General features: G+C 38.1%; 1 protein-coding gene across 1 annotated transcript; it reads left to right on the plus strand.

Moving 5' to 3' along the window:
• The first annotated feature begins 731 nt into the window (after nucleotides 1-731).
• LOC128598367 (hyaluronidase PH-20-like) lies at nucleotides 732-9,214 on the plus strand. Its single transcript, XM_053608714.1, has 3 exons — nucleotides 732-1,682; nucleotides 2,131-2,220; nucleotides 8,708-9,214. Exons 1-3 carry the CDS (start codon nucleotides 732-734, stop codon nucleotides 9,212-9,214), a joined length of 1,548 nt encoding a protein of 515 aa, XP_053464689.1.
• The last annotated feature ends 2,512 nt before the right edge of the window (nucleotides 9,215-11,726 follow it).

Here is an 11,726-nt window from a genome sequence, read left to right on the forward strand (position 1 = left end):
AAAAAGCTCAACCAAACTTTTGACTGATAACCTCTGACAGAAGTGACTTTTCCCTACTCCCTTATTGCCATCTTAAAAAAAAAAAAAAAGGAAAGAAAGAAAAAAAAAAGAAAATGACAGTATTTCACAATTCTATGAGAGGTTACTTTCAATATTTACAAAATCACCATAGTCTTTCAAGAAGCAATAAACAAGAATGAGAGGTTCAATTTTGAATTTATTTTCACTTTTTCAGCTTTTGCCAAGACATTGCTTGTTGTAACATTCTGCACACCTGGAAAAGCCCAAGAAAAAATGGCTACTTTCACCTCTCTGTAGGCTCAGTAATGATTTGGGAAGATGACATGAATGTTAACTATTATAGAATTTTTATCATACATAACAGGAAACAATTTCATTGATTCAAACATAGGAGCAGGTCCTCCATCTTTTAATATTGAATTAAATTCCCTATACTTAAACTTCAGAACTTGGTAAAGCTTACAGTCTTTATTATGAAATGCAGCATAACAATGTATTCTATATTTTTTCAGTTGTAGATGATGCAACTTGCAAAACATTCCTGAAATATGAAACAAGAAGAATAATATTTAAATGTAATATAATCATTATGCCTCTTTATTCATCAAAATACCTTCAGTCCACACTCTTTTGTCTCTTTTCATATCTAGCCTCAAATATTGGGTGAAGTGTGTAGGAAGAAGTGTTTTTCATTGTCATTTCTCTTTGCAATGAGAGTGCTAAGGTTCAAGAACATCTTTTTTGGAAGCTTTTTTGAGTCTAATGGAGCCTCCCAGATTGTATTAAGCTTGCTTCTGATTCCATGTTGCTTAACTCGGGATTACAGAGCACCCCCTCTTATCCCCAATGTGCCTTTCCTCTGGGTGTGGAATGCCCCAACTGAACTCTGTCTTGGGAGGTTTGATGAGCCACTAGATCTGAGCCTCTTCTCTTTAATAGGAAGCCCCCGAAAAGATGTCACTGGGCAAGATGTTACAATATTTTATGTTGATAGACTTGGCTACTATCCTTATATAGATTCATCAGGCACAGATATGAATGGAGGAATCCCCCAGAAGGGGTCCTTAAAAGACCATTTGGATAAAGCTAAGAAGGACATTATTTACTACATGCCAACAGACAATGTGGGCTTGGCTGTCATTGACTGGGAGGAATGGAGACCCACTTGGACAAGAAACTGGAAACCTAAAGATGTTTACAAGAATCGATCTATTGAATTGGTTCAGCAACATAATGTACAACTTAGTGTCTCAGAGGCTACCAGCTTAGCCAAGGTTGATTTTGAAAAGGCAGCAAAGAGTTTCATGCAAGAGACTTTAAAATTGGGAAAATTCCTTCGCCCAAATCACTTATGGGGTTTTTATCTTTTTCCTGATTGTTACAACCATAATTATAATAGAGCTGATTTCAATGGAAGTTGTTTTGAATCAGAAAAGAGAAAAAATGATAATCTTGAATGGCTGTGGAAGGAAAGCACTGCCCTTTACCCATCCATTTATTTAAACACCAAAATGACTCCTCAACAAGCTGTGCTATTTGTACGAAATAGAGTTCATGAAGCCATTAGGATTTCCAAACTACCCGATCTTGAGAGGCCACTTCCAGTTTTTGTATATGCCCGCCTAGTTTTTACTGATCTAACTTTCAAATTTCTTTCTCAGGTAAGTAAATGAAGGTATGAGAGCAATGAAATAGTGTATACAAAAAGTATTCAGAGAATTTTAATACTACTTTTGCAGGGAGTGAAGTTTAGCTTTTAATATCTTTTAGCAATGTGAATGCAAGGAGTTCTATATAACTAAATGAATGCAAAATAAGAATATGCTTAATCTTTAATGTAATCTCATGACCTCTTAGCAAGCATAGAAAATTAGGAATAACCACAGTGTATTGACTCACTTTCCGTTTTTTTTTTTATGTCAATAGAATAATTAAATCAAAATAGTCTCTCTTTTTTTTATAATAAGGTGATTATAATATAAAATAAATAAATAGTAGAGAAATAACTAAATTACTATTGTTGGGTCAGCATGCTTAGCTTTGGTGTTACTATCCTATGTATAACACTTTTATTTTTGTCTGCTAAATTTTTCTATCGACATTTGCCAGGAGGAGCTTGTGAGTACACTTGGTGAAACTGTTGCTCTTGGTGCCTCTGGAGTTGTAATATGGGGAAGCCTAAGTATAATGCGAAGTATGGTAAGTTGAACTGGTAGGAAACATATGAAAATATTTCTACCTGTAATATTTTTGAGAATTTTTTGGTATTGAATAAGGAAATAAGTAGTGCTATCCTGGGCACGTAGTAGTAGATGCTCAGTTAATACTGGCTGAATGAAAATATCTTGCATCTATGTGCTAATTGTAGGGTAGAAAATATTGTACCTGTTTTCCAGTGATGAAACAAGTTTAGTGAGATTAATTGAATTTATCTTGGCTACATGGCTACTAACTAGTAAAAACAAGAATATGATCTGTTTTCTGACATGACGTTTGCTGTCAGAATATTGGACTTTCTTTATTTTCATTCTTGTTTAATTTTCCGTATCAGTTCTTCATCCCTCACATCTTTTATGCTGTTGACACAATGCAAGTGTAAAGCTGTCATATGGTTACTGCTGAACTTCTCCTTTTCTAATGGATGTGGATATGCTAATGATGCCATGGAAGATGTCAAATGAAGCTTACGATCCAGGGGTCTTATCCTAGGACCTGTAGAGAACAGACTTTGTACTCTACTACCAGAAGAGACCTTTTAGAAAGAAATGTATTCATGTCTTGTCCTTCAGATAGACTAGTCATATTCTTACTTTATTTTTTTATTTATTTATTTTTTTTTTGTAGAGACAGAGTCTCAACTTTATGGCCCTCGGTAGAGTGCCGTGGCCTCACACAGCTCACAGCAACCTCCAACTCCTGGGCTTAAGCGATTCTCTTGCCTCAGCCTCCCGAGTAGCTGGGACTACAGGTGCCCGCCACAACGCCTGGCTACTTTTTGGTTGCAGTTTGTCCGGGGCCGGGTTTGAACCCGTCACCCTCGGTATATGGGGCCGGCACCCTACCAACTGAGCCACAGGCCCATATTCTTACTTTATTAAAAAAATACTTAAGAACAGTCATATTTGTGAAATTCTTTCAAGGTAATCTGAGCCATTCTACCTATTTTGAATACTTCTAATGTCTCTAGTTTGATCTACAAAAAAGAGAAACAACAGACAATCTAAGTTCAGAGAAAGATGCATGTCCCTTGATAAAATCTTTTATATGTCAGAAAATTATTTTAAAGTTATAATTCTACTAGGCATATTCCTAATTTTTATTGTTTTCCAAAATTTATAAACTCCTTTGTCAAACATTCTATTATTCAAAATTTATAAATATTTGTGAATTACCCATATTCTCTTCTTTTATTTTTATTTTTTGCAGTTTTTGGCTGGGGCTGGGTTTGAACCCACCACCTCTGGCATATGGGGCTGGTGCCCTACTCCTTTGAGCCACAGGCACTGCCCTGTTTTTTATTTATTTTTTTTTTTTTTGAGACAGACTCTCACTTGGTCACCTTTAGTAGAGGGCCGTGGTGTCTTAGCTCAAAGCAACCTCAAACACTTGGGTTCAAGTGATCCTCTTGCCTCAGCCTCCCAAATAGCTGAGACCACAGGCACCCGCCACAATGCCCAGCTATTTTTTAGATACGGTATCTCATTCTGGCTCAGGCTGGTCGAACCTGTGAGCTCAAGCAGTATACCTGCCTCAGCCTCCCAACCTTTTTTTTTGTCTTTTAAAGAAAACTGAGAATTCTGCCTTAACCCGAATGAATCGGGCATTGCTCAATGAGTAGGATGACATAACAAATTATTTAAATGCCACACTTCCATGTAAACTTTAATCTTATATTCACATTTTACTACCATGCATACTAAATAATCTTCAGTACTATTCATACTAGAGACAGTCCTTCAACTTGAATATGACAATTTTCTATTGTTTCGAAGTTATCTCCTATAGACTCTGTTGCATATATATCTGCTACCATTTCCAATTTGTCATCATTTTGAATGCTAGCTCTACTATTGCTTTTCCTTTTCCTATGTCATTTGTAATCAGTAGGGTCATAGATCACTTGTCATGTTTCCTTTGATTCATTGACACTTGAGAAACCAGTGATTGCTGGTTTACTGGCAGTTACCGGAACTGACCCTAGACAAATATAAGTAAACCATGTCCTTTCATTTTGTTTTATCGGATCTAGTGGTGTGATGGAGCCAGCTCTATAGGTCCCAGCTTGTGATGGTAGTAGGTTGTGAGGCAAGTCATGGAATCTTGACAGCTTCCACTTGAATCTATTTCTTGTTACCTTCCTTGAAATGACATCATCTACTGCAGGCAGAATAATTGCTTCCCAAAGATGTTCACACCCTACCTCGCTGGAACCTGTGACTATGTCAGCTTACATGGCAAATAGGACTTTGCAGATGTGAATAAGGGTATGAACCTTGAGAAGAAGGGGAGATTATCCTGAATTATTTGGATGTGCTCAATCTAATTACATGAGTCTGAAAGTCTAGAAAATTTTCAAGCTGGATTAGAAAGATAAACCATAAGAAGGTGGAAAGATGCGAAGTAATCACTGCTTACTTTGAAAATAGAAGAAGAGGGCCATGAGCTAAGGAATGTACTGGCCTCTAGAAGCTGGAAACTGCCTTTAGCCAACAGCCAGATAGATAAGGGAGATCTCTTTGCTCCAACTGCAAGGAACTAAATCTGCCAACAACCCAAGTGAGCAAGTGAGGATCTTCCCCTAGAAAGGATGCAGCCCACTAACAACTTGATTTTAGCCTGTTGAGGTCCATGTTGGACTCCTAACCTACTAAACTATAAGACAATAAATTTCTGGTTTATAAGCCATTAAGTTTGTTGCAATTTTTATCATGGTTGACTCAACTGTCATTCATATGGCGGCTTTAGTCGGACAATACACTTCTCTAGTATCTTTCTTGTGGACTCTTTCACATCTCTCTAATTCTCTATGTAACACTTATCAAATCAAATGTTTTGGTCTGTTGAAGGATGAGCACAGCCAGCTTACTCAATGGAACTATTGATCATAAAAATAAGTGACTATCTTCAATGTTTTAAAAAGCACAGTGTGCAGGTTTTAGAACATACCTTTCTCAAGATGAATCATTTCAGTTATTCATCACTCATACTCTGCCAATTTGTTAAGACACTTGTTATTATTCACCTCTAATTAGACAATATGTAATATTTAACATAAGGTATAGATAGTTGAACTTGTTTAGTTGTTTTGAGTAGCAATTTAAAAATCACTCTTGAGGTTCCTGGGGAAGATGGCTGACAAGACATTGGTGGTCAGATCATCCCATAAAGAAAACAAAGTTTTAGGTGCAAACGCATAGGCCAGGTTTAATTCTGAGGGAAAATTCCCCAAACCCACCACATATTCCATAGGAAGAAGTTGAGAAGCATAGTAAGAAGGAGCGAGGTTTGGGGAGAGATCGACCTTCAAAGAGTTTGGAGTCCCATGGAAAGGGTAGGTGGGGGTGTTAGTTTTTCTTACCCATATATCTGCTCCGGTCTGCTGGCTCCTGAACTGTTGGTGAAGCCCTCTATCTTTATGAGCTCAAGTTCTGTTGCTGGTAGCAAATTGAGAACTTCTTAAGAACAGAGCACTAGGCTACCAGACCACTCAGTATCACTTTTCCCCACCACAAAAGCGAGATGAGTTGTGGGTATCATATGGCTTGTCTACCTGTTGTGTGCCTTTATCCTGCCCTGGGAACTCAGCCCTTTACCTTCCATGTCACTGGACCCCCATACTTTGCAGTACCTACTTGGACTGTGATAACTACAGTGGTCCAAAGCAACTCAGGAGAACTGCAGGATTCCCTGGAGTTCTGTCTTATAAGGCAGGCTATTCCTAGGTGATGGGAAGGTGCGGTGAGGTATAAAGCTTTTGGGGAAAAAAGCAAAGTGTGTGCCCTTCTCCACTGGACAGCCCCTGGCATATGACCCAAAGTTGTCTGTACCCCCTCAGTGGGGATGTAAGTGCAGAGAGGAGTCAGTGGGGCAGGAACAAAGCAGCACCGGAGCTGGCGAAGAGACATGGAGATGGGGACTCCTTCATACCCCCACTTCCCACTGGGGCAGCAAATGTAGCTGCTGTCCCCAGGAATGCTTGGTCCTGGCTTGTAGGACAGCTAGTCTCAAGTGGGTAGGGGGTGCTGCATCTTCACTAAATCTGTGCTTACTGCACCCAGGCTTTACACGGGGTGCTTCTAATTTTCCTCCCTACATGGAGAGGCAGCAGTTTTGCAGCTTCTCTGATGAGGGAATCTCAGCCTTTGTGATCCTCATATCCCCAGCACCAATTCAGATTATAGTAGCCACAGGGGGCTGGTTGGTTCCAGGGGAACTGTGTGGTTCTCTAGGGCTTGGACATTCAGGGTGGGCTGCTTCCAGGTAAGAGGCGAGTGCAGCATGCCAAGGAGGCCCTCTGCACAAAGGAAACCAGAGCACCAGCCTGCCTCCATTCAGAGTCTCCTCTTCTTCCTCCCTGCTCCTGCTTATTGCTGTCAACTAGCCATGGCAGTTACCACATGAGGCCGGACTGACTGTCAAAAGGGACAGTTCAGCCAGGACACTTGAAGAGATTACCACTCCATCTGATGGTTTACCCACAATAATCAGGCTTCCATGGAGTGTGAGGCTCATACATCTTCTTTAACTATCAACCTACTAAAGGGTGTTTGGACTGTGAGCTCCCTACCCATTGGACTTTTCCAGGGCTGCTGATTTGACTACTCCTGCAGAGAAGGGCATACTATATCTACCTCATGGCTGGACGACTGCAGAATGACATTTGGCCTACTTGAGTGCCCCACTGGCAGCATGCCTCTCTCTGTCACATAGAGCATGAATTTACATGCACAAGAGGACAGGTATGTGAGTCTTATCCTATTCCCCCAGGATATAGGGTATAGGAAAAGGCTTCAATTGTGTCATTCTGTAGCATGGAACACAGATTTGTGAACTGATGTCCAGTGGGCTGTGAGACAGAAGTGAGAAGAAAATGTGGTGTGGGTCCAGGCAAAATGGCTTCCTTTTGAGTGGCCTGGTTGGGTGGAGGCTTTCTCCTACAAACACCTGCTGGCAGTGAGATCAACATTTAACAGCTCATTACATTTACTGATTCAATCGCATAGGGCTTGGATGACTCTTCACTTATAAATACCACACCTATTGACCTGGAGATCCCAATGTAATTCATACTATTGCAAGTGCACAGGGCTCAAGAAGGAGTCCAAATTTCAGAGACTTTAATCTCCTCTTTCCACTAGGAGGCAGAGAATCCGGCCACACGCGTAGTACACCACTGCTTCAGCCTACAAATAACCAGCCTTTGAGAAAACTACTGTACTAAAGCTATCTATACCCAAATTATTCATTCAGAACCTGAAAGTACCCACAAATAAAGCCAAAGATCCTTACCCAACAGGTGCTACAGCATGCCCCTAGGAGGGAGGAAGAAAAGTTCCATCTAAACAAAAGAAAATTAAAAAAGAAGTGACAGCCTCTCTAGATGAGGAATCAGTATAAGAACTCCAGCAAAATAAAAAAACAGAATGTAATGAACTCCCAAAGGATCACAACCTCTGAAAAACAGAAACTCGGCTCAAAGAAACTGGGAAAATAATTCATGAAATGAATGAAAAATTTACTAAAGAGAAGTTTATACTCATAAAAACAAAACAACTTCTAACAATGAAAAATTAACGAAGGAAATACAAAACACAGTGTAAAGTTTTAACAAGAACTAGACCAAGCAGAAGAAAGAATTTTAGAGCCTGAAGAAAAGTCTTTCAAAAATAAAAAAAATTCAATCAACAATAAAGAAAAAAGAATTAAAAGAAATGATGAAAGACTTCGAAAAATATGGGATTGCATAAAATTTTAAACATAAGAATCATAAATGTCCCTGAAGGAGAAAAAGGAAAAGCAAAAGGGTTGGAAAATGCATTTGGGGTGATAATTAAGGAAAATTAAACATTGAAATAAAAAATAAAAACTATTCAATGCTATTTAAACTTGTCTGAGAAATGTGATGCTTATTACATTTATTTATAATTTATTGAAGGTCAAACAAAGATATGCTAGGTACCGTATTAAGCACTTTTATATTTATCATATCCTTTTATCTTCACAACAAACCTATAAGATAAGCTCCATAAAAAATCCTTGTCTTACAGATTGTATAGCTGAAGATACAGGTTAATTAATTCGCCCTAGTCATTCAGATAGAAAAAACTAGCTTGAGAGATTCCCAAGTTCTTAATAGACCTGGAGCTCCAATCAGAGCAAATGGAGCCCATACTCTTAACAGCTGTACTATTCTAACTCTGATCAGTTTATGAAAATTAAGGAATATATTTTATGTATTAACTGGTCAGTTATTCAGTGGAATAAAACAGCATTTGAAACAATTGTCAAATGTCACAAAGAACAGTTGGAATAATACTGCTTGATAGGGTAAACAATGGTAAGATATTCCCTACCTCTTGCTCTGTCGGGTTATATATTTTCTTCCTTAAAAATTTCTTATTGCAGTGAATTAATTCATATATTAATGACTATCCTATGATGTTCTGACCATCTTATAATTTTACAGAAATCTTGCTTGAACCTGGACGGTTACGTGAAGAATACAGTGAATCCCTACTTAATCAACATCACCCTAGCAGCCAAAATGTGTAGCCAAGTGCTTTGCCAGGAGCAAGGTTTGTGCACAAGGAAAGACTGGAATTCAAGTGACTATCTTCACCTGAACCCAGAGAATTTTGCTATTCAAATTGATAAAAGTAGAAAGTACAGAATAGTTGGAAAACCCACACTTGATGACCTGCAGCAATTTTCTGAAAAATTTCAGTGCAGCTGTTATTCTAAGTTGAATTGTAAAGAGAGAGAAGAAATGAAAGACGTTAGTTCTATTAACGTGTGTGTTGCTGAAGATGTTTGTATCGATGTCTTTCTAAACTCAGAATCCAGTCATCATTCTCGGAAGCCAAGTGAATCTGGTGCGATTTCCCAGGATGGATCATCGTCCACACATTCTGCCATAATGATCTTTGCTAATATTTTATTTTTCATCATGAGTTCTTCTGCAGTGGATTTGTAATTCTACATGTTAGCTAAAATGAACAATATATCCATCTTAAAGTGTGATTTTTAAACCAATTAAATGCCTGAAAACAAGTCTCACTGAAAGATCTTTTTGCAAAGTTCCCTCCATACCTAGCAAACAGTGGTTTCCTTTCAACTTCACAAACACTGCAATCTTATATGAATGATACTTTCCTTTGCAGCTATTATAAATGCTTTTGAGTTACTGATTTGAGTCTCAAATGACTGTTGTATGAATGATATTTTCCTTTGCAGCTATTATAAATAGTATTGAGTTATTTATTTGGCTTTCAGATTGACCGTTGTTAGTGTACAGAAATGCTACCAACTTGTGTACATTAATTTAAATCCCAGGACTTTACTATATTTATTTTTCAACTCTAAGACTCCTTTGGAGGAGTCTTTCGGGTTTTCTAGACGTAAGATCATATCATTAGCAAATAAGAATGGTTCGACCTTCTCTCTTCCAATTTTGATGCCTTTTCTGGCTCTGGCTAGGACATGCAGTAATGTTGAATAGCAGTGGTGACAGTAGGCCTTGTCTTATTCCAGTTCTCAGAGGGAATGCTGTCAGTGTTTCTCTAGTGTGATGATGACTGTGGGTTTGTCCTGTATGACCTTTATAATTTTGAGGTATGTTTTTTGTATGCATTGTTTGTTGAGGGCTTTTATCATAAAGTGATGGTGGTTTTTATTGAGAGCTTTTTCTGCACTCACATGGCCTTTGTTTTTAATTCTGTTTGTATGGTGAATCACATTATTGATTTGCACATGTTTAAGCATCTTTGCATATCTGGGATGAAACTCACTGGATCATGGTGAATTATCTTATTGATGTGCTATGGATTCAGTTTGCTATTATTTGCTTGAGTATTTTTAATTATATTCATCAGGGATATTGTTCTACAGTTTTCTCTTTTTTGTTTGTTGTTTTTGTGTCTTTTTCTAACTTTGGTATCATGGTGAAATAAGCTTCATAGAATAACTTAGGAATGATTCTTTCTTTCTTTTTTTTTTTTTGGCCAGGGCTGGGTTTGAACCCACCACCTCCGGCATATGGGACCGGCACCCTACTCCTTGAGCCACAGGTGCCGCCCGATTCTTTCTTTCTTGACATTATACAATGATCTCAGTAGGATAGGTGCCAGTTCTTCAGGTAGAATTTGCTTGTGAATCTGTTTGTTCCTGGGCTACCTTAGGGGAGATGACAATATTTTTTTTTTATTATTACTGTTATATCTCCTTACTCATTACTGATTTGTTCAGGATTTCTATTTCTTCCTGATTCGAGTTTGGGAGCTTGTATGTGTCTAAAAATTTACCCATTTCCCCTAGATTTTCCAGCTAGTGTATGTAGAAGTTTTCGTAGTAGTCTTGGAAAATATTTTGTGTACCTGTGGTATCAGTTGTCTCCTTTTTCATTCCTGATTGATTTGAATCCTTTCTCTTCTATTTTTGGTTAATCAAGTTAGTGGTCTATTAATTTTTTTTACCTTTAAAAAAATTGACTATTCATTTCATTGATACTTTGAATTTTTTTGTTTTTGGTTTCCATTTCATACAGTTCTGCTCTGAAAAGCAAGAAGAAATAGTTATTAAGCTATTGGCATTATTCTAGGTAATGGGAAATGAAATTCTGAACTAGGGAAGTCTTACCGAGGGAGAGGACAGGATAGAATAAGAAATCAGTAATTGGCCAATCGGGTGTGAGAGGATCAAAGGAAAGAAGGAAACTAATGTGACACCAGGTTTCCTGTTAGGGAGATGTCATCAAGTCTGAGAGAAGAGCACAGGTGGAAGAGCCAGTTGCGGGCACTGTGTTTTGAGCATGTTGTATTTGGGATGCCTGAGGGGTATCTGGACAGTTTTTTCAAAAAGCATAGTGATTCAGAAGGTCACAGGAGAGACGAGGGCTATGTTTTAACAATGGATAATAATATAAAGACATAATATGTTCAATGGTTTAAGAACATGGTCTTTAAAGCCAGACTACCTGAGTTGGAGATCTGGGGCCATCATTTACTGACTGTGTGAGTGTGGGCAAGTTATATAACTTCTCAAAGGCTTCATTTTTTCATCTGTAGTGAGAATGAAAGTTGTGATGTATCTTTTAGATCAGTAGTTGGTATATAGTAAGCACTATATATTTGCTTGTTGTAATATTATTTTATTTTAGCTTTTATTTATGGAATGTTTGTCTAACCTAATCCTGTGCTAAGAACTAATGGGCAATTTCTCATTTAATTTTCATAGTACCCTGTGATGATTACACTGTTATTATCTGAAAAAACTGAGACTTTAGTCTGACCAACTTTCCCAAACTAGCCCACTGGGAAATAAGGGGAAGAGCCCAGAAGCAAACTCAGGTCTTAAGAAAAACAGGGATCTAATTCCTGAGAATGGACGAATCTACTTGGTGAACGTATATGAAGGGTGAGGAGCCAGGAATCACCAGTATTTCTCAGAGGGTGGGGTAGAGGGCAGAGAAAAACAACTAAAAATGTTCA

This window comes from Nycticebus coucang, chromosome 11 (assembly GCF_027406575.1).
Source record: "Nycticebus coucang isolate mNycCou1 chromosome 11, mNycCou1.pri, whole genome shotgun sequence".
In the NCBI taxonomy this organism is placed as follows: domain Eukaryota; kingdom Metazoa; phylum Chordata; class Mammalia; order Primates; family Lorisidae; genus Nycticebus; species Nycticebus coucang.

What these genes read in the sequence shown, in the direction of transcription:
- LOC128598367 (XM_053608714.1), top strand. Translation starts at nt 732, where the DNA reads ATGAGAGTGCTAAGGTTCAAGAACATCTTTTTTGGAAGCTTTTTTGAG. An exon ending in CTTTCAAATTTCTTTCTCAG is followed by an intron (nt 1,683 to 2,130) that starts GTAAGTAAATGA and finishes GACATTTGCCAG; the next exon opens with GAGGAGCTTGTGAGTACACT. An exon ending in TAAGTATAATGCGAAGTATG is followed by an intron (nt 2,221 to 8,707) that starts GTAAGTTGAACT and finishes ATAATTTTACAG; the next exon opens with AAATCTTGCTTGAACCTGGA.